At 37.7% G+C, this 24,313-nt stretch overlaps 1 protein-coding gene and 1 pseudogene across 7 annotated transcripts in view; both read left to right on the top strand.

Moving 5' to 3' along the window:
* CCDC30 (coiled-coil domain containing 30) overlaps positions 1–24,313 on the top strand; it is a 154,629-nt gene that overhangs the window by 53,728 nt on the left and 76,588 nt on the right. The window contains exons 9-11 of one of the 6 annotated variants that reach the window (XM_082466118.1): positions 7,502–7,627; positions 9,424–9,561; positions 14,098–14,267. The exons of the other annotated variants lie outside the window; for them this stretch is intronic. Of the exons in view, the coding sequence (XP_082322244.1) occupies positions 7,502–7,627; positions 9,424–9,561; positions 14,098–14,267 (434 nt within the window). The remainder of the gene's footprint in view (positions 1–7,501; positions 7,628–9,423; positions 9,562–14,097; positions 14,268–24,313) is intronic. 6 annotated transcript variants of the gene reach the window in all.
* On the top strand, positions 7,685–9,490 carry LOC309663159 (transmembrane protein 256 pseudogene; annotated as a pseudogene). Its single transcript has one exon. The product of its transcript is annotated as a transmembrane protein 256 pseudogene (transcript).

The raw sequence follows: 24,313 nt of genomic DNA, 5'->3' as shown, positions 1-24,313 counted from the left end.
GAACTGAGTGCTGTAACCATTAGGTAAAGAGTAACAGCCCTTTCCCATGAGCTCATTTCCAGATCTTGACCTAGTGCCATGCTTTCCTTTTCATGGATCTTCAGCTTTTAGACAGGTACTTGGGTGTCTCATGCAATTATTCCTGACCTCTAACTACTTTATTTTCTGTATACTACAAAAAAAGTAAGTGAAAGGATAGAAACTAAGATCTGAGTACCTATAATGTTGCAATGACTCTGCTGGGTGGGGGCTTGGCATAACTCATTTAATGTTAACAGAAACTTGGAGAGGTAGGTATCGTTCACCTTGCTTTACAGATGAGGAAACCAAGATCAGAAATGCACAAATGTGGAAGTCAAGATTTCAGATTTCAACTAACTACAAAACCCGTGTTTTTGCCACTGCAATTTCGAAACTGTGTTTCAGGGGTTCTTGCTGTTCCACAGATGAAGTCTCTAGGTCTTCTGCCTCCACATCAACCAGATAAGCCTACACTTGAGGGCACTCTGTAGACGGTTTCCCCATAAGAATTCTTTTGAGGACTTCCCTGGTGGCACAGTGGTTAAGAATCTGCCTGCCAATGCAGGGGACACGGGTTCGAGCCCTGGTCCGGGAAGATCACATGCCATGGAGCAACTAAGCCTATGTGCCACAACTACTGAGCCTGTGCCCTGGAGCCTGCAAGCCACAACTGCCGAGCCCGCGCACCACAACTACTGAAGTCCGTGCACCTAGAGCCCATGCTCTGCAACAAGAGAGGCCACCCAATGAGAAGCCCACGCACTGCAACGAAAAGTAGCCCCTGCTCGCCATAACTAGAGAAAGCCCATGCACAGCAACGAAGCCCCAACGCAGCCAAATATACATACATACATACATACATACATAAATATAAACAATGTTCTAAAACAGAAAAAATTCTTTTGAATATAAAAGGAAGGGGGGAGTCCTATGACTTCAAAAGAGCAAATAATTTAGAAAACTATTCCCTTAAATCAAGCAGACTCCTCAATATATGACTGTGTTCTTTGCCTATTTTTATATGCAGACAGATTTACCATTAAATACGCCATCTTAGTGCTGCTAGTATGCATGTTCTCAGAGAAAATGCTTAAAATGGAAGAAATGCTAGGTATCTGGCAGGAATAACAGTAGTCATGATATACTGAGCATTGGTCGTATGCCATGATCTTGTTTTACAAACATAATCTTATATAATCCCTATAACAGCCCTCCCCAAAGTAAGTAGGTATGTTCCATTTCATATTTGAGAGAACATAGAAGAACTTGACCAAAGTAAGAGGCAGAGCCAGGAATTGATCCAGGTTTGTCTGGCCCTAGAGCTCATTTTCTACATCATACCAAGTCTCGTGAGGATTCATAGGGGGAGCATATTATAACTCACGGGGGTTACAACATGCCCAGCACTGAGCACATAAACCATCTCTACCAGGAGGTGATGACTGGGCAGTGTTTTATTCTCTACAGGGGCTGCAGCCGCCATCTCATCTGACTGTGCCTGTGAGAGAGGGCAGCACCACACAAGCACATGGGGGGAATGGCAGTAACTCTAGTCACACGGTGCCTGGGAGGCACAATTTGGTTCAGAGTATTAGATGGCCCCCACCTTTCAGACAGTAGAACATTGAGAGTGGAAAATTCTGAACTGTTACACCGTTCTCCACAGTTGTTGGCGGCTACCCTGTGCCAATGAGGGGATTCCCTAGAAGTCCGTTAGTTCTCCTCTTTGCTTACTGCTGGCTGACAGGTGAGGTAGGAGGCTCCCTTCAGCTGCCTAGAGGTCTCTATATCCCATTGCTCATTTCTCACATTATTGCGGCCCCTTCCCTGTGTTTTTCTGCTTTAAACTTTGATCGTCGGTCTCATGAAGTACATAAATTGCTTAAACGCATGACTGTATTTAGTGTGCCACAAATTACGGTAAATTTCGAATATATTTTCTTTTGAAAATCTATCTCTTAAAAGTTATAGCATCAAAATACATGACATTCTTGTCCTGAGAAAACACAAAAGAAATGGGGGGAGTTTTCATTTTTAAGAGTTGAAACATTTCCTGCACTTGGCACTGGGGAATCACAGGTGGTAAGGGTGGGACTAAGTAGCATGTCATGTGTGGATGTGCAGAAACGTTCACCAGTGCAGATGGCAGCTAATGCAGAGGGAGAAGCTGATCTGGGGAAAAGATACATCCTTCCCTATATCCTTGTGCACTGCTGCTAAGTCAACATGATTTTTAAGTAGGTCTTTTGTCCATACCGCTGGACAGGAGGATGTATAAAAGTTACACTTGGGTTTTAGCATCCGTTTTTCCAGTAGCATTCCCCATTTTTTCCAACTCATCAATTTGGGATTGCTATTTCTGTTTTATTGATATTAAACACGAGAAAGGTAAATTATTGATAACCAGCTTTACTAAACTAATGAATTTATTTTTTTAATCTGTACGTTAAATACACATCTAGTAGTAAGTTATGAACCTAGAAATATAAGCAAACTCCAGAATACTTTCCCCCAAATTTAGTTAGATAAAAATCTTTGGTGAATCAACTCTTTCCTTTCTTCAGCCTAAGTAAAGGAATATTTTTATCTCTGAATTAAATTAAAAACTTCAAATTGAAGTTTCTTTTGAAACCTAATTCTGAATAAAAGTAATAAGTAATATCAATGTTGGTGTCTTCTGTTTCTGAATTACATCTAAATACTCATAAACCTCCTTTGCATTTGTTACTGGGCCAATGAACAATAACAAATTACTTTTGTAAAGTTAAAAAAAATAAGGTAAATTATCAGCTTGATTAATTCAGAATCATCAGGATTCTCTACTATGTTTTTCTAACAGTACTTGTTCCCTTTCGTTAAGTTGCAAACAGAGCAAGGGCTCAAATATATAATAAAGCAACTCTTCAAAGGATCCAAGATCAGAAAAAAGGTAAAACTTGTTGGCAAGGGAGATTTCAGTGGTGTAGCCTCTGGAAAAGGCACTTAAGAAATGTAGCTTATCTTTTCAGTATTTTTTTAAAACAACACATATACGTATGCATTTTAACTGATGGTTTATTTGGATTAAGATTTCCCTCTTAGAGCCTGAATTATCAGTAACATAGGCAGACAGACGAGAAACCAGTATGAAAGGTCAAGAGACAGTGAAAGTACAAGATTTGAATGAGGTAAGAAATAAAAAGATCATTTTCAGTTACATATTCTAATACAGATGAGGCAGACTCCATAAGGTTGCTTAAGAATTACTGAAAATAGACAAAAGGTATGGTAAATCTACATCCTATGATTGTGATCAGTGGTTACAGAAAACCTTCCAGGATTAGTCATTCAGGAAGGAGCCCATTAAAAATGTATTTAGGATAAACTAGTATGTTGAAATTGTAAGGATGATTTAAAGGTGTTGTCCAACTAAAGAGTAAATGTGAAAATTCAGAACAATCCAATAATAATATAAACTGCCATTTACATATACTTTGTACAGTCGAGGTGCCCATCATTATTCCTATTTTTCAGAGGAGGAAACTGAGCCTAAGAAAAGTTAGGTAACTGGCTCAGGGTCCCACTGTTGGTAAATAGTAGGACAGATCTGGTAGGACTCTTTTCCGACATATCATTACACAATTCCCAAGTTAGAGAGTATAGACTTGTCAAGTTCATACTGCTCCCTGACTGGCCAATCCAAATATGCAGTTAGTTCACTTGACAGGTTTGCTCTGCCAGTGGAGAAGATTCTGCACCTTCATGGCAATATTAAGGAAATTCTCTCGATTCTCACTCTGTATTCACTAGGCTGCATTTTGACCTCAAATTAAGTTCCTAATAGGTTTTTGTACACAAAAGAAAATACACTTTGGCAAGTCTGAATAAAGTAGATATTAAAAGTAAGGGCTAGGGACTTCCCTGGTGGTCCAGTGGGTAAGACTCCATGCTCCCAGTGCAGGAGGCCTGGGTTCAATCCCTGGTCAGGGAACTAGATCCCACATGTATGCTGTAACTAAGAGTCTGCATGCTGCAACTAAGAAGTCTGCATGTCGTAACTAAGAGTCCACATGCTGCAACTAAGGATCCTGTGTGCCGCAACTAAGACCCGGCACAGCCAAAATAAGTAAATATAAATAAATAAATAAATAAAAATAAAAATAAATAAAAACTAAATAAAAGTAAGGGCTAGACAGTTTCATTGGTGAATTCTACCAAACATTCAAAGAAGAATTAATACCAATCTTTCTCAAACTCTTCCAAAAAATAGAAGAGGAGGGAACACCTTCAAATTCATTTTATGAAGCCAGCATTACCCTGTGACCAAGACCAAAGAAGGCACCACAAGAAAAGAAAATTGCAGACCAATTTCCCTGATGAACATAGATGCAAAAATCCTCAACAAAATATTAGCAAACCGAATTCAATAATACATTAAAAGGATCATACACCATGACCAAGTAGGATTCATTCCAAGGCTGCAAGGATGGTTCAACAGCTGTAAATCAATCAGTGTGATACAACACAGTAACAAAATGAGGGATAAAAATTATACGATGCATCAATAGATGCAGAAAAAGCTTTTGAAAATATTCAACATCCATTTATGATAAAAACTCTCAACAAAGTGGGTATAGAGGGAATGTACCTCAACATAATAAATGCCATATATGACAAGACCACAGCTTACATCATACTCAATAGTGAAAAGCTGAAAGCTTCTCTAAGATCAGGAATAAGGCAAGGATGCCCAGTCTTGCCACTTTTATTCAATGTAGTATTGGAAGTCCTAGCCAGAGCAATCAGAGAAGAAAAAGAAATAAAAGGCATCCAAATTGGAAAGGAAGAAGTAAAACTGTCACTATTTGCAGATGGCATGATATTATACATAGAAGACCCTAAAGACTATGACAAAAAACTGTTAGAACTAGTAAATAAATCCAATAAAATTGCATACAAAATCAATATACAAAAATCTATTGCATAATAACAAACAAATAACAAGTATCAGAAAGAGAAATTAAGAAAACAATCACATTTACAATTGCATCAAAAAGAATAAAATACCTAGGAATAAATTTAACCAAAGAGGTGTAAGACCTATACACTGAAAACTATAAGACATTGATGAAAGAAATGAAGAAGACACAAATAAATGGTAAGATATTCCATGCTCATGGATTGGAAGAATTAATATTGTGAAAATGTCCATACTATCCAAAGCAATGTGTGGATTCAGTACAATCCCTATCACAATTCCCAATGGCATTTTTCACAGAAATAGAACAAATAATCCTCAAATTTGTCTGGAACCACAAAAGACCCTGAATAGCCAAAGCAATCTTGAGAAAGAACAACAAAGCTGAAGGCAATATGCTCCTTGATTTCAAACTATCTTAAAAGCTGTAGTAATCAAAACACTATTGTATCGGCATAAAAACAGACACATAGATCAGTGGAACAGAATAGAGAGCCCAGAAGTAAATCCACACATATATGGTCAATTAATTTATGACAAAGGAGCCAAGAGTATACAATGGGGAGAGGACAGTCTCGTCAATAAATGGTGCTGGAAAAACTGGACACCTATATGCAAGAGAATGAAACTGGAGCACTATCTTACATCATCCACAAAAATTAACTCAAGATGGATTAAAGACTTGAATGTAGGTCCTAAAGCCATAAAACTCCTAGAAGAAAACAGGTGGTAGGCTCCTTGACATCAGTCTTGGTGATGATTTTTTGGATCTGACACCAAAAATAAACAAGTGGAACTATGTCAAACTAAGAAGCTTCAGTACAGCAAAGGAAACTATCAATAAAATGAAAAGACAATCTACCAAATGGGAGAAAATCTTTGCAAATCATATATCTGACAAGGGGTTAATATCCAAAATATATGAAGAACTCATACAACTCAATAGCAAAAAAAAATTGATTAAAAAATGGGCCAAGAGTCTGAATAGACATTTTCCCAAAGAAGACATACAGATGGCCAACAGGCACATGAAAAGATGCTCAACATCACCAGTCATCGGGGAAATGCAAATCAAAACCACAATGAGATATCACCTCACACCTGTTAGAATGGCTGTTATCAAAAAGACATGAACTAACAAGTGTTGGTGAAGATGTAGAGAAAAGGAAACCCTTGTGCAGTATTGGTGGAGATGTAAATTGGTGCAGCCACTATGGAGATTGGTGCAGCACATTATGGAGATTTCTCAAAAAATTAAAAATAGAACTACCATATGATCCAGCAATTCCACTTCTGGGTATTTATCCAAAGAAAACAAAATCACTAATTTGAAAAGATATATGCACCCCCATGTTCATTCCAGCATTATTTACAATAATAAATACATGGAAACACCCCAAGTGTCCATCAAGGGATGAATGGAAAAAGAAAATGTGGTATATATACACAATGAAATATTATTCAGCCATTAAAAATTACTGAAATTTTGCCATTTGCAACAACATGGATGGACTTGGAGGCAATTATGCTAAGTGAAATAAGTCAGACAGAAAGAGATAAATACCATATGATCTCACATGTGGAATCTTAAAAAAAAAATTACAAAAAATCATGGATGTAGAGAACAGATTGATTGTTGCCTGAAGCAGGGGGTTGGGAGTGGGTGAAATGGATGAAGGAAATCGAAAAGTACAAATTTCCAGTTATAAAATGAATGTCATGGGGATATGATGTACAGCATGGTGACTATAATTAATAAGATTGTATTACATATTTGAAAGTAGAGGAAAAATCACAACTGTGTGATGATGGATGTTAACTGAACTATTGTGGGGATCACTTTGCAAAATATACAAATATTGAATCATTATGTAGTACACCTGAGACTAATAAAATGTGCTATGTCAATTATACCTCAGTTTTTTTAAATAAAATGAAAATAAGAGCAAAGGCTTATAAATTAGCCTTGGTTTGAATCCCAGTCCTGACCGTGTGACCTTGCACAAATTACCTAATCTATCTGAGCCTCACCTATGTTCTCTGTAAAAAGAATATAATAATAGTTCTAATGTCATAAGGGTACTGGGAAACAAAATTAGATAATACATGTAAAGCATTTACTATAATGTCTGACATATGGTAAGCACTAAATAAATAAAATAGTAGTTGCTCTCATTATTTTTGAAATTACTATTATTATTATCATCAATTTGGTAAGATAACAAAAATTCCTTGTATTTGGTAGGTGCTTAAAACTTACAAACTACTTTCAAAATCACGTTTGACTCCTACTCTGATGGCTATAATGTACGTAGGACAAGTATTAGTTCCATTTTACAGTTGAGAAAACAGGCTTAGAGAGGAAAACCTATCTTATGAGCTATGGTACCATGAACTATTTTTTCCCAGGTTTGTCTCTCCCCTAGATGACTTTATAATTGTTTAGGCAGAAAAGTATTATCAGAATTTATAGTATACATGATTATTGTATATAGAATTAATTATGTAAAATACTTTTTGCAGATATTGAAAATGAGCCAAGAAAAAATTGAAATATTTGAAAGTGAGTTGTCAGAAGAGAGAGAAAGGAAAAAGCAATTGACATCTGATCTTAATACTGTGCAGAAGGCTTTGAAAGTTGAAAGTGAGGTATTTTGCCATTCAGGATGTTATTTTCCTCTTTTTGCATTTGTAATTTAGGGATTTCATGTTATCATTCATTTTTATTTTAAAATAAATTGTAGCTATAGAATATTATTTATATCAGTAACAATGGGGTGACTGTTCTTTCTCCAGGCTGAGTTCCAACACTACCCAGAAAGAGTCCTTTAAGTAGAAGGGATTTGATTATTATGGTGGTCATAGTGGCCCAGACTTGTCTCTCCTTTTAACTGCTGGTCCTACCATCTTGGAAAAGTCTATCAGGAGACATACCAGCCTATATTTGGAAGAGAGACCTGGAAGTGAGTTCATGGAAGTCTAGATCACTAATTTAGAGGATGGTGACAATCAGTTTGCAGAGTGGGTGAGAGATAGCACAATACTCTATATCCCATGCTGATGACTTATAGGAATTTTCCATGAAATGAGGTAGGACATTGATACTACTTGCCCTCTTGCTATGGTTTTGGGTGGCCACTCCCTACCTTCTTTCCTTTTTGCCCAGTGCCTTCCTCATCAACACTTTCCTCCCTCTCTGATCTCAAGCCTTTAGGAATATACCAAGTAACTCCTCTCCTAAATAAATTTTATGTCACCTGTTCCTTCATAGGGCACCATGGCCTGACTCTCAGGCCCCGTCATCCGCCAATCAAACACTGCATATTCCATGTCATCAATGCAGAAATTTGATTAAAATCTACATCTAACTAAAATGTTTTCTCTCATGAATATGGAAAAAAAATCAGAGGATTAGAGGAAACACTAGTTTATTAAGTCACTGAATATGCATTATTAAGTAAGACAGCATAATTTGTAGTGAAGAACACAGTGTTTGAAGTCAGTGAGACAGTTTGGATCTCAACTTTTCCACTTCCTGGCTATATGAATTTAGGCAGATCACTTTAGTTCTCTGAGCCTCAGTTTCAATAACCCTACCTTATGGAGTTGTCACAAGATTAAAGGTAAACCACATAGGACCTGTCCTATAAAAAGTAACTTTAAAAAGATACATTTTAAAACAGGTAATATAACTAATGCAGGAGTTGCTGAAGATTTACCTCTATACAAGCCTTTCATAAAGTAGGGTTAACTAGAAACCCAGTCTTTGAACCTATAAGTGATAGAAATTAAGAATGCTTATGGCATGTGACCATCCATAACCATGGCCGGTCCAGGGGCTGCTTTCCGCTGCCTGGGTGCCTTGTCCAAAGCCAGGGCCTTAGGCTTGGCCTCCTACAGGGCACACGGAGCCCAGTTCCTGGTTTTCTATGGGAAGGAGCTCTTTGACAAGACCAACAAACAACACTTCTTACCCAGCCTGACCCTGTTAGGGTTGCCCCTGTGCAGAAAGCCCCTCTGGGCCGGTTGCTGCTAGCTTCTAGAACTATCTTATGCTGCACCAGCTTTTACTATCAGGCTCTGAGTGGAGACCCCAGTGCCCAGACTTTGGCCACTGCAGGAGGGAGCCTGCTACTCTTGGGCTGGCTTGCCTTGGCTCTTTGAGCTTCCTTGTGTTTAATTTCTGGGTACTTTTTTTCAGAATTGGAGCAGGGAGGGCATTAAAAGAGAAAGGCAAATTTAGAAAAAGAATGCTTAGTTTAATTAATTGATTTAAGGAATCTTTGCTTTACTAAAGAAAGGAGTCTGTCTGCCAGAGGACAGGTTGAAATATTTAAAGCAAAAAATTTGTCAGAATCATTTCAAAGATTCCTTTTTAGCAATAGTATACCTTTTCTATGGAAAGTCTTATTTTATTCTACTAAATATTGTCATTTCTTAATCAGGAATTGCAAAAATCAAAGTCAGAACTTATATGCCTTTATAATGAAATTCAAAGTCTTCCAGGGGCAGCAGAAGACAGAGACGATTTTTTAATAGTGTATGACCTGCTACAAAGAGAGAATTCTGAATTAGAAACAAAGGTGAGACTAAATTATTATGTATTTAAATGTTTGATGTATGACATATCTTTTATGAGGATAAGATAAAAAGAAACTAATTTCAGTAAAAGATAACTTGGAAATTGGAGTTTCTTTTATTATTATAGAATAAATTGCCTTATAGTGTGGATTATAAATCAAGCTGTATTTCAGAATAAATATTCAGACTTCAGCCAGTACTTCACTCTTAGGATTAATCTATAAATTTTTTACTTTAAATAAGCTTCCCAATGGCTCAGTTTTTAAAACACATATTATAATGTAAAAGGTGAACTCAAAAATAGAACTATCATATAATCCAGCAATTCTACTTCTGGGTATATATGCAAAAGAATTGAAAGCAGAGACTTGAACAGATATTTGTACACACATATTCATAGCAGCATTATTCACAATAGCTAAAATGTGGAAGCAACCCGAGTGTCCATCAATGAATGAATGATGAAGCAAAATGTGGTATATACATACAATGGAATATTATTCAACCTTAAAAAAAAGGTATTTCTGCAATATGCTACAGCATGGATGAACCTTGAGTACATGATGCTAAGTGAAATAAGCCAGTCACAAAAAGACAAATACTATTTGATTCCACTTATATGAGGTACTTAGAGTAGTCAAAATCATAGAGACAGAAAGTAGAATGCAGGTTGCCAGGAGCTATGTGGAGGGAAAAATTGGGGAGTTATTTAATAGGTATAGAGTTTGTTTTACAAAATGAAAAAAGTTATGGGAGTGGATGGTGGTGATGGATGCACAACAATGTGGATGTATTTAATACCACTGAACTGCACACTTAAAAATGGTTAAGATGGTAGATGTTATGTTTTTTATATTTTACCACTATAAAAAAATGCAAAAACAGAGGTTTACTAAAATGTCTTCAACTTTAAAGACTTAGAATCAAAGCATCTTTCCCAATTATACTGAAAACTAGGCTTATACTTAGAATCCAGAAAATGTTTAAATGTCCCAACCCCAATTCATTCCCCAAGTATAAAATGGCACTACCAGATGAGGGTTAGTCCAACACTAAATGGAGAGACTGCCAGTAGTGTAACTTCTAGAGTTCTACCTATTAGGTTATCATCAACTCCTGGTTGAAAAAGTCCCTTCCTCAGTCACTCTCTTGATGTTGATTAAAATGGCAGGAAGGACTAAAGGCTTGAACACAACAGTTAAAATATATTGAGTTATATTTTAATACCACATGTGAAGTGGAAAACTAAATCAAGGTCAAATTTATCCTATATGAAGTTGTTACCCTGAAGTCAGGGAGTAAGTTGCTGAGGGATTGGGACATAGATCAAATAGTATGTGACCTAAGGAGGGAAAGGTCCAGCAAATAGGGTTTGCTGCCTGGGAGGATAGATGTGTAGGGCACATCCTACATCTAAGCTTTGTTTTGGGGACCTTGTCAGCAAGATGAGTTTTCATCACAATGTACAACTGAAGGATCTTGTCTTTCAAAATATCATCAGAAAACTTAACATAGAGAGTGAAATGAAGTGAGAAGAATACAGTATAAAACCAGAGATCCAGATCACTGTCCTGGTAATCTGGTTTTCTCTCCCTCTCTTTTAAAAGACTTTTTAATTTGAAATAATTTCAGACTTACAGAAAAGTTGCAAAATAGTATAAAGACTTTCCATATTCTCTTACCCCTCCCAATGTTAACACGGTACCACATTTGCTTTATCAGCGTCTCTCTCTTGCAACACACACACACACATACACACACACACACACACTTTTCCTACCCTCAGAGAGTAGAGACATAATACTCCTTTACCCCTAAATGTTTCCATGTATGTTTGCTAAAAACAGTGACATCTTTTTATCACAGTACAAGTCTCAAAATCAGGAAATTAATATTAATATAGTACTATTATCTAATCTACAGGTTGTATTCAAATTTCACTAATTGTCCCACTCTATAGCAAAAGGACATTTTTTTTTCCTAGTCCAAGGTCCAATCCAGGACTGTACATTGCATTTCATTGTCACATCTCGAAAGTTCCTTGAATCTGCAACAGTTCCTCATTCTTTGTTGTTCGTGACTTTGCTATTTTTGAAGAGTACAAATCATTTATTTTGAAGAATGTCCCTCAATTTGGATTTTTCTCATGTTTCCTCACAATATAATTTAGGTTACATAATTTTGGCAGGAATACTACAGAAGTGATGTTATATCCTTCTCAATGCATTGTATCAGAAGACAAAAGGATATCCTTTTGTTCTATTTACTTTGGGTATGGTACTCTCTGCCAGATTTCTCCACTGTAAAGTTATTCCTGTTCCCTTTGCAATTAATAAATATTTTGTGGGGAGGTACTTTGAGACTATATGTATTCTGTTTCCATCAAAATTTTACTCATTAAAAGTTTCAGTTTTGAAGCTTTGATTCTTTAGTTGTATTCCAGTTTCTCTTTAGAACATAGAGTGCTTTAGACTTAAAGGTAGTCTTGCTAAGAGTGGCTTTAAAAAATTGTATTTTATGTATTTACTAAAGCCCCTGTTTTATAGGCTGTGGTTTTATTGGGGCTGGAAAGGGGTGTGTTCATGTAGGCCAGCTTCCTCAGTTTACAGATACGAACACCAGACTCGGGATATTAAACAACTACCAAGTTGCCTGGTGATTCTCAGCCTAAGCTCTGTCCTCCCTACTCTAGGGCCTCAAGCATAAAGTGGAACAGTCAACTGAATACTTTATGGTACTTGAATATGGCTGATGATGAGACTGAGCTATGTAACCAGGATAAAATTTTGGTAGGGAGGAGGCTGTGGAACAGAGTTGGTCCTGTTGCACAGCATCTGTGCCATGAAAGGTCCTATGGATTTACCTTTCTTCATGATAAAGAGCAAAGCTGCCCACCTACGATATCCACCAACTTTGTCCTGTGAGAATCCAGAATACCTAGAAAGCACTTAGTGTCAAAGTCACCTTCCTCTTCAGAAACCTTCAGCAAGTCTCAGTTTGCTAGAACATCAAGTCTAAATTCTGTTTGGCTTTCTTTACTTCTTAAGAAACTAACATTTACTATTTTTAATGTTTAAATTTTTACAGTGACTATAAAAATCAGTGACGAAGTAGCATTTTGGAATCTGTTATCCTGCTTACAAAAATAATGCAAGCTCATTAAGGAAATTCTTGTCTTTCAGGTCCCTTCATAATCTGATCCCTCCCCCTCAATCTTATTTCCTCGGCTCCTCATCTTGTAGCCTCTACTCCAGTAAGACCATCCTCCTCACTTCTGCACATATACTCCATACTCAGTTCCATACTATACCTTTGACCATACTGATCATGCTTAAAATATGCTATAGTCTCTTCTTCACCTGTCCGTATCTTCCCACCGCCTAAGGTCCAGTGTAAAACCAGCCTTCTCCCTGGAGAGGTTATAGTCCGTATAAGATTATGTGGAGTTACGGGATTATAACCCGTATCACACACTGTAATTTTTCTTCAGAAAATTGAAAAGGCCTAGGAGACCCGAAGGATTCCTTTAAGGAACCTAAATTGATCTTTAGAATTAAATCCATTGTGTTCTTAGAATCAAACATAGTAACTATTAAAAACTTTGCATTTTCAGAGAGGCTCAGAATGGGAGTCAGGCAGGTTTTTGTCTATCTTCGTGCAATACTTGGAGAGGGATTCATCTTCCACTCTTGGAACTGTCCCCCATCCACCCTTTCTACTGCCTTCTGGAGACATTCTTTCATTTTATATGAAGATATAAAGAGCAGTCTTTGAGGAAAGGAATCTGTTTGTCAAAGAACAAAACAAAACAAAAACCTGAACAAATGTTTTGCCGAACCACACAGCAGACCAGTGATTCTCAAAGCATCCACTTGCATCAGAATTACCTGGGAGACTTATTTGAAATACAAATTCCCATTTCCCAGCCCATACCACTGATCTGAATCTCAGGAGTGGGGTGGCGATGTGAGACTGCATTCTTTTAACTCCTCAGGTGATGCTCTTATTCACTAAAGCTTGAGAATCACTACGACAGTCTGGGAGCCCTTATATGTTCAAGTATTTCCAAACAAATAGGAGCAGACTGGAAGAAATATGTTCTCTGTAATGCATAACTAGTATTCTTTCTAATGTTTTCTTGCAATAGTATATTATTGCTTTTATGAATCAATGAAGTACACTCAAAACTTGAGAACAAAAATATGTGATAATAATGTAAAAGCTCTAATAGAGTATTACATCTTTTTGCTTGTTAAAAGATAGAACAAAACCCTAAACAGCACTCTGGGAAGCCAATCCCAAAGACCAAAAATACCCCCTTTATTTAAAACCATGGACTTACGCACTCTTGTGCCTATGGTAAAAATGGATTAGATTATGTAACAACTGCAAATTGTTAAATTGGAATAAGACTTCAATTTGGATGCCAATTTATATTATTTAAGCCAATAATTATTTAAGCATTTAAGGGAATCAATACACAGGCATGCATAAGAGTATGCAAAATAGAATATTTGTCTTTTCACTTAACTTTACAGGTCTTGAAGCTTTCACAAGAATTTGAGCAATTAAATCATTTTACTGTAGGGAGAAAAACTGCAGCTGCTAATTTAATTACAACTGAAAATATCTGTAAAGATCTTGTGTCTAAAGTACCAATTTTGGAAGTAGAGACTCAAAGTCCAAAGGAAGAGAGAGAGGAGCTCTGGTAAACTGAGAAAATCCCATATCACTTTAATTATTTGGGGGGTACATTTTATTTGGCTTGATTATTATAAAAATTTGACATTCATTTCCAAATGATGTGCATGGAAAAATTAGTTCTAAGAATTCCCCAGAAAGTTTGTTTTTTGGTATGTTATTACATTTTTAAACGTTTTTTCCTGCTTTTAAAAATAAATACATGCTTTTTTAGAAAATCTGGAAAGCATGGAAAAGTATAAGGAGATTATAATAACCCATAATTCCCCCCAGGAAGAGATGTTAATGTCCTAATTTTTCTTTCTTGTCTTTTTTCTGTATACATACATATATATGTATTTTTTAAATAATTAAGACTATACTTTGCAGAGAGGTTTGTTTTTTGCTATTTTTATTTAACATTATGTCTGATAATTGTTTTGAGAATTTTCCTTCCTTCCTTCCTTTCTTTTTCTTTCTTTCTTCCTTTTTTGCTGCTGTTGTTGTTAATCTTGCCCTCTAACTCTTGTATTTCTACTTTTCCACCAAAAGTATCTTACACAGAAACTTTTGAGACTTAGACAAATGCATTACTGTGTTTTGGCACAAATACTAATAGATGCAATTAAATTTTGTCTGGGCAAAAACCTAGAAATAGATCATCCAATGGAAACAATAGATGTCAGTTTTTACTTATATACCATATTAAAGGATACCTTCTCAGTGAAATGAGAAAATATTGCCTAGGTGTAGCCAAATTTTTATCTTTGTAAATGTTCTAAAATAGAAGAGATTGTTTTGCCAGTTTTGGGCCCCTGAATTTTATGCCATCTTAAAAACTGGTTTTAAGTTTAGAGTGAGCTCTAAGTCCAAGATTCGCAGTCATGAAACCTAGTTGCAGAAGTGGGAAGAGATACTGGAGAGATGGTGGAGAACAGGTGTAATAGTGGTCACAGGAGCAAAGAGCCAAGAAGCCAGGTCACAACATATAGGTTTGTTGTATGGGGGAAAATGTCTAGTTTTGAGCACAAGAATAGTGTTATAGGGCTTTTGAGGGAGATAGTCCTAGTAACTCTGCATGAGATGAATCAGAGAGAAAAGACAGACCAGTTAATCTGGATATTCACCACAGATGAAAAGATAGTAGTCTAGATTAAGTAAGTGGCACTGGAGATGAAATGGCCAATCTGAACGCTTTTCAGAGAAAAATTTGACATTAATAATCAAAGCTGACAAAAATCCACTCAGCTGATTTGGGATAATTGGCAGAGATACTTGCCCCAGGGAGCAAGGCTGTGGCCTTAATTCATTTGGAGGTGGAGAACCTTGCCATGAAAAAGGTACTGGACTTCAAGTAAAGAAGTCCTTGCTGCCACCTGTTTCCATGACTTGGTCCAAACTGCTTCCCATCACTGGGACTGTGAGAAGTGAAGTCTACATATCTGCCATATGTTTTCCTCTCTCCTCTTCTCATTATGTTTCCCTGCTTGCTTATCTTCTGTGCCCTACTTCCCAGCCCCCCTTATCACAGATCCATTACACAGTCACATTCAGCAATAAACTGCATATCTACCATGTGCCACGTACTGTAGGTAGATACTGAAGCTACAAAATAAGACACAGGTCCTATCCTTAGGGTCCATATTGCCTGATGGGGGAAGATAAACAGTTAAACAAGGGAGTATTGGATACTATGGGAGCACAAAGGAGGGGTTCTGGTCTAGGCTAATGAACTAAAAAATATTCTTAAAGGAAGTGACAAATTGAGTCCTAAAGTATGAGAATTTAAGGGCCAAGGAAAAAGATGGGAGAATAGTTTTCAGGGGAGATAGACATGTGCAAGAAAAAGCTGATTTGTTTGAGGAACTAAAAATGACCTCAATGCTGCTATAGCCTAGAGTGTGAAGAGAGGGAATGAGGAAGGAGATGATGAGAATGAGGAGGTAGTCAGGGACCTGACCATGAAGGAACACGTATGTCTGCACTAGGGAGTTTGGACAATAGGAAACTCCTGCAGGGTTTAGTAACATGGGAGAGACACAAACAGATTCGTGCTTTAGGAAAATCACTCTGCCTGCTGTGTGGAAAGTAGATGGTTGGTACCAGGATGAAGGTAGCAAGACCAGTTAGGAGGCTGTTATTGTAATGATGTTTGTGAGGATGGTGACAAGTGGATGGAATTGAGAGGAGACAGAGTCAACAGGACTCAGGGATTAATGAGTATAGGAAGTGAGGAAGAAGATACTATAGGCAGAGATTTGAGTATGAGAACAGGTTAAGGAAGACTTAATTTTCTGTTTTGATGGTGTCAAACAAGAGAGAGGAGTTCAGCTTTTGAAACAGTGACTTCGGAGTGTGTTTGGAACAGCCATGTGTGGATGTTCAACAAACAGTTGGATTTATGGGTTTGGAGGCCTGGGCTGGAGATAAATTGGAGAATCATCAATAAGTAGATGGTCAGATGGATAAGATGTTCCCATATATTGGTTGATAAAAACACTCAAAGGTAGAAACCTAAGGTAAACCTCTCTATGTGGACAAAAGGAGTGCTCCCAACAGGAAAATGGGACAAAACAGCCAGAGAAGTAGGAGAAAAGTCAGGAGAGTGTGTGTTACGGAAGCCAGGCTAAAGAGTATTTCAAGAAGAAAGGAACATACATATCGATAATTACCTTAAACGTGAATGGATTAAACGCCCCAACCAAAAGACATAGACTGGCTGAATGGATACAAAAACAAGACCCATATATATGCTGTCTACAAGAGACCCACTTCAGACCTAGGGACACATACAGATTGAAAGTGAGGGGATGGAAAAAGATATTCCATGCAAATGGAAATCAAAAGAAAGCTGGAGTAGCTATACTCATATCAGATAAAATAGACTTTAAAATAAAGAATGTTACAAGAGACAAGGAAGGACACTACATAATGATCCAGGGATCAATCCAAGAAGAAGATATAACAATTATAAATATATATGCACCCAACATAGGAGCACCTCAATACATAAGGCAACTGCTAACAGCTATAAAAGAGGAAATCGACAGTAACACAATAATAGTGGGGGACTTTAACACTTCACTTACACCAATGGACAGATCATCCAAAATGAAAATAAATAAGGAAACAGAAGCTTTAAATGACACAATAGACCAGATAGATTTAATTGATATATATAGGACATTCCATCCAAAAACAGCAGATTACACGTTCTTCTCAAGTGCGCACGGAACATTCTCCAGGATAGATCACATCTTGGGTCACAAATCAAGCCTCAGTAAATTTAAGAAAATTGAAATCATACCAAGCATCTTTTCTGACCACAACGCTATGAGATTAGAAATGAATTACAGGGAAAAAAACGTAAAAAAGACAAACACATGGAGGCTAAACAATACGTTACTAAATAACCAAGAGATCACTGAAGAAATCAAAGAGGAAATTAAAAAATACCTAGAGACAAATGACAATGAAAACACGACGACCCAAAACCTATGGGATGCAGCAAAAGCGGTTCTAAGAGGGAAGTTTATAGCTATACAAGCCTACCTAAAGAAACAAGAAAAATCTCAAGTAAACAATCTAACCTTACACCTAAAGAAACTAGAGAAAGAAGAACAAACAAAACCCAAAGTTAGCAGAAGGAAAGAAATCATAAAGATCAGAGCAGAAATAAATGAAATAGAAACAAAGAAAACAATAACAAAGATCAATAAAACTAAAAGTTGGTTCTTTGAGAAGATAAACAAAATTGATAAGCCATTAGCCAGACTCATCAAGAAAAAGAGGGAGAGGACTCAAATCAATAAAATCAGAAATGAAAAAGGAGAAGTTACAACAGACACTGCAGAAATACAAAACATCCTAAGAGACTACTATAAGCAACTTTATGCCAATAAAATGGACAACCTGGAAGAAATGGACAAATTCTTAGAAAGGTATAACCTTCCAAGACTGAATCAGGAAGAAACAGAAAATATGAACAGACCAATCACAAGTAATGAAATTGAAACTGTGATTAAAAATCTTCCAACAAACAAAAGTCCAGGACCAGATGGCTTCACTGGTGAATTCTATCAAACATTTAGAGAAGAGCTAACACCCATCCTTCTCAAACTCTTCCAAAAAATTGCAGAGGAAGGAACACTCCCAAACTCATTCTATGAGGCCACCATCACCCTGATACCAAAACCAGACAAAGACACTACAAAAAAAGAAAATTACAGACCAATATCACTGATGAATATAGATGCAAAAATCCACAACAAAATACTAGCAAACAGAATCCAACAACACATTAAAAGGATCATACACCACGATCAAGTGGGATTTATCCCAGGGATGCAAGGATTCTTCAATATACGCAAATCAATCAATGTGATACACCATATTAACAAATTGAAGAATAAAAACCATATGATCATCTCAATAGATGCAGAAAAAGCTTTTGACAAAATTCAACACCCATTCCTGATAAAAACTCTCCAGAAAGTGGGCATAGAGGGAACCTACCTCAACATAATAAAGGCCATATATGACAAACCCACAGCAAACATCATTCTCAATGGTGAAAAACTGAAAGCATTTCCTCTAAGATCAGGAACGAGACAAGGATGTCCACTCTCACCACTATTATTCAACATAGTTCTGGAAGTCCTAGCCACGGCAATCAGAGAAGAAAAAGAAATAAAAGGAATACAAATTGGAAAAGAGGAAGTAAAACTGTCACTGTTTGCAGATGACATGATACTATACATAGAGAATCCTAAAACTGCCACCAGAAAACTGCTAGAGCTAATTAATGAATATGGTAAAGTTGCAGGATACAAAATTAATGCACAGAAATCTCTTGCATTCCTATACACTAATGATGAAAAATCTGAAAGAGAAATTATGGAAACACTCCCATTTACCATTGCAACAAAAAGAATAAAATACCTAGGAATAAACCTACCTAGGGAGACAAAAGACCTGTATGCAGAAAACTATAAGACACTGATGAAAGAAATTAAAGATGATACCAACAGATGGAGAGATATACCATGTTCTTGGATTGGAAGAATCAACATTGTGAAAATGAGTATACTACCCAAAACAATCTACAGATTCAATGCAATCCCTATCAAATTACCAATGGCATTTTTTACGGAGCTAGAACAAATCATCTTAAAATTTGTATGGAGACACAAAAGACCCCGAATAGCCAAAGCAGTCTTGAGGCAAAAAAATGGAGCTGGAGGAATCAGACTCCCTGACTTCAGACTATACTACAAAGCTACAGTAATCAAGACAATATGGTACTGGCACAAAAACAGAAACATAGATCAATGGAACAAGATAGAAAGCCCAGAGATTAACCCACGCACCTATGGTCAACTAATCTATGACAAAGGAGGCAAAGATATACAATGGAGAAAAGACAGTCTCTTCAATAAGTGGTGCTGGGAAAACTGGACAGCTGCATGTAAAAGAATGAAATTAGAACACTCTCTAACACCATACACAAAAATAAACTCAAAATGGATTAGAGACCTAAATATAAGACTGGACACTATAAAACTCTTAGAGGAAAACATAGGAAGAACACTCTTTGACATAAATCACAGCAAGATCTTTTTTGATCCACCTCCTAGAGTAATGGAAATAAAAACAAAAATAAACAAGTGGGACCTAATGAAACTTCAAAGCTTTTGCGCAGCAAAGGAAACCATAAACAAGACGAAAAGACAACCCTCAGAATGGGAGAAAATATTTGCAAATGAATCAACGGACAAAGGATTAATCTCCAAAATATATAAACAGCTCATTCAGCTCAATATCAAAGAAACAAACACCCCAATCCAAAAATGGGCAGAAGACCTAAATAGACATTTCTCCAAAGAAGACATACAGACGGCCACGAGGCACATGAAAAGATGCTCAACATCACTAATTATTAGAGAAATGCAAATCAAAACTACAATGAGGTATCACCTCACTCCTGTTAGAATGGGCATCATCAGAAAATCTACAAACAACAAATGCTGGAGAGGGTGTGGAGAAAAGGGAACCCTCTTGCACTGTTGGTGGGAATGTAAATTGATACAGCCACTATGGAGAACAATATGGAGGTTCCTTAAAAAACTAAAAATAGAATTACCATATGACCCAGCAATCCCACTACTGGGCATATACCCAGAGAAAACCATAATTCAAAAAGACACATGCACCCGAATGTTCATTGCAGCACTATTTACAATAGCCAGGTCATGGAAGCAACCTAAATGCCCATCAACAGACGAATGGATAAAGAAGTTGTGGTACATATATACAATGGAATATTACTCAGCCATAAAAAGGAACGAAATTGAGTCATTTGTTGAGACGTGGATGGATCTAGGGACTGTCATACAGAGTGAAGTAAGTCAGAAAGAGAAAAACAAATATCATATATTAATGCATGTATGTGGAACCTAGAAAAAGGGTACAGATGAGCCCGTTTGCAGGGCAGAAGTTGAGACACAGATGTAGAGAATGGACATATGGACACCAAGGGGGGAAAACTGCGGTGAGGTGGGGATGGTGGTGTGCTGAATTGGGCGATTGGGATTGACATGTATACACTGATGTGTATAAAATTGATGCCTAATAAGAACCTGCAGTATAAAAAAACAAACAAAACAACTAATACTAAACTTTCATTGGGTTATTTGTATGGAAATATGTTAATATAAATGTTTCAGACATTACATGAAATTTCTAAAAATCTTGTATTTGTATGGAAATATGTATGGAAATATGTTAATATAAATGTTTCAATCATTACATGAAATTTCTAAAAAAAAAAAAAAAAAAAGAAGAAAGGAGTAGTCAAGAGTGTCAGGTACTGCCAATGAGTCAAACAAAATAATGGATAAAAAGTGACTGCTGAATTTAGCAACAAGAAGGTGGTTGGAGACTTTAATAAGAGTAGTTCCAATGAAGGGCAGAAAACAGATCGCTTCCTAGATCCCATCCCATGGGATGGTGAATGGGAGTGAATTGAGGAGGGCGTGAGAGATGAGTACGTGAAAATGGTGAGTGTAGATAACGCTTTCCAAAAAGTTTGATTGTGAAGAGGAGAAGAGATTATGGAGCCAAGCTAAGAGGAAATTTGTGTATGTTTAATTACTCGTGGGAAAGAGTCCCCAAATGGGCAGGTTTATGACTCAGAAAATCAGAAAACAGCTAGCCTTAGTCAGGAGGTAGGCCACTTTGTCCATCGTATCGGGAGGAAGAAAGGGAGGATGGACAGAGATCCAAATGGGTTTTTAACTTAAGAGGAAACCAAAGGACTTGTTCAATGGTTTTTGTGTCCTCTGTGAAGCAGGAAGCAAAGTCATCTGCTGAAAGTCGGAGAGGAATAGAAATATCAGAGTTTGCAAGAGAGTGAAAAAGTTTGAAATAATCACTGTGGAGAAAGGAAAAGAAAGCTGACTGGGAAGAGCAGGGATGGAAAGGAAAGCTGACTGTGGAGGGTCCAGTCAAGGCCAGAGACCCTGAATTTATGTTTAACAACATTTAGTATAGACATGAGAAGACAGTTGAATTTATCCAGGGTTGAGGTTCTGCCACATAAATGGAGTGGAAGGACAATAGGGCAAGAGAATTGAATATTTTATTTGGACAGTGAGTAAAATAATGAACTCTATAGACTCTGCATTGGATAAAGAAGCAAGTAAAGGGAGCTGGACAAGGAATTTAAGGTACTTATGATTGCACTGAGAGCAAATTATGTAAAAAGGAAAAGCTGGAATCCAGATGTCTAATTTTAGTATTTCAGAAGTGAAGCAGTTATTGATGATACAACCCTTAGTGTGGTTATGCAAGTAGTTGGCAAAGTGGGAGAGATGACAAGGTAATTGGAGATAAGGAGACTGAGGAAGTGAGATGTCAAGGCATTGGTGGGTGATCTATATGGACCTTGGAATCTTCCAGGATAATGGCAGGACTTGGGGTGAAGAAGATGCCAGAATGCCATGAGCCAGAATCTTCAACTGAAGAGAAGTAGGAAGTGTCACAGCACACCTAGCATGGTCCCATGCACATAGAAGCTGCTCAATAAGCCAAATTGCTTGATTCTTGTAATACATCTCCTCTACTAGATTTTAAGCTCCTTAAGGTAATGGACTGTGTCTTGTTTTTCTGCTGTTTATAGTGCTTTTGTTATAGAGAAATGGAATCTTAGAACAGGAGGGACCTGCAGGAGATCATCTGAACTAGTGGTTTTCAAACTTCTACCTTCTAAGCTTTGAGCTGTCTGGGGAGGGGGGCTCAGAAACTACCTTGGGAGATGAGGAGAGCCTGATGAGTGGGACTGTGAGCCTTCAGTGCACATTTCAAGCCGAAGATCCACTCTTAGCTGTTTCATATGTGGAGCTCTATGTAAGATTTTACTTCGAGAAAGGGTCCACAGCTGAGATAAGTTTGAGAACCACTTTATTTAGCTAAGTCTTCTCTTTCCACAGCAGAGGTCTCAGACCAAGAGAACAAAAATGACTCTTTCACTCACAGTCATGCACTTAGCAGTTATTGGCAGGACTGGGTGAGGTCCCAAGTCTCCTGAGTCAGGAGAAGTTACTACTTTATCTGCTTTGGAAAGGGTATAGTCACAAATATCCCAACGGCCAGAAGGTGCTGGAACACTTGGTTTCTAAGTCAGTTGTTGTGAAAAAGAGCTTTATGCAGTTAAAAACTTGCTCGGGACTTTAGTCTCAGTATATGCATAACATGGGGGTGGGATGGGAGGGAGAATGAAGCCCCAGTCTGTCTTGTTCTGGACTGTCTCCAGTGTATAGAATAATACCTGACACATAGTAGATACTCAAAAATTTTTGAATGAATGGAATTCCCACTATTCCTACTATGTACTTGAGGCTGAAGCCAGAGTTGGACTTCCAGTGGCAACCCCAAACTTACAGAGCGTAGCTGAACTCAGCCTGGGTTTGCTGTATTAGGAAGCTTGGGCCAGAACAGCTAGCAGCTTCCCCTTGACGTTAATGCCTTAATGAGTTTTATTTTTTCTAATATGCTCTCATTTACCATCTCAGTGCATCCTTACTATCTTTATCAAGAATTGTTTGATAAATGTTCAAGTTGATTTCCATTTCCAGTTCAATTTGACAGTGAGTTTATATCCATTTCACAAACGTATTTTTCCTCTTCCTCTAAACTATTCCTTCCCCAGCCCAATCCATTTAGTGAATAGCCCCTCCATTCACACAGTTGATTAAGCCAAAACTAGGAGTCATCATTGGTTCCTCCCCACTTCTAACCCATCAACAACTCCTGTCAGTTCTACCATGAAAATATAAAATATTTAATCTGTCTATTTCTATCTGTATCTCCACTGCCACTACCCTACTCCATGACACTGGTATCACTCACTGGGACTATCACAATATCTTCCTAACTGGCTTCCCTGCTTCTATACCTCTTTCTCAGTCCATTCTCTATGGAACAGCCAAAGTGGTCTTTGAAGAATGCAAATTGAATAATATTACTCCCCCTCTTAAAAACCTCTCAATGGGAGACCTTCAAGATGGCAGAAGAGTAAGACGTGGAGATCACCTTCCTCCCCACAAATATATCAGAAATACATCTACATGTGGAACAACTCCTACAGAACACCTACTGAATGCTGGCAGAAGACCTCAGACTTCCCAAAAGGCAAGAAACTCCCCACGTACCTGGGTAGGGCAAAAGAAAAAAGAAAAAACAGAGACAAAAGAATAGGGACAGGACCTGCACCAGTGGGAGGGAGCTGTGAAGGAGGAAAAGTTTCCACACACTAGGAAACCCCTTCACTGGCGGAGACGGTGGGGTGGCAGGGGGGAAGCTTCAGAGCCACGGAGGAGAGCACAGAAACGGGTGCAGAGGGCAAAGCGGAGAGATTCCCGCACAGAGGATCAGTGCCAACCAGCACTCACCAGCCCGAGAGGCTTGTCTGCTCACCCGCCGGGGTGGGCGGGGGCTGGGAGCTGAGGCTCAGGCTTCGGAGGTCAGACCCTAGGGAGAGGACTGGGGTTGGCTGTGTAGACACAGCCTAAAGGG

This window comes from Balaenoptera physalus (assembly GCF_965194825.1).
Source record: "Balaenoptera physalus genome assembly, chromosome: 1".
Taxonomy (NCBI): Eukaryota; Metazoa; Chordata; class Mammalia; order Artiodactyla; family Balaenopteridae; genus Balaenoptera; species Balaenoptera physalus.
The sequence above is the reverse complement of the archived record's forward strand: the minus strand, read 5'-3'. Positions and strand labels throughout refer to the sequence as shown.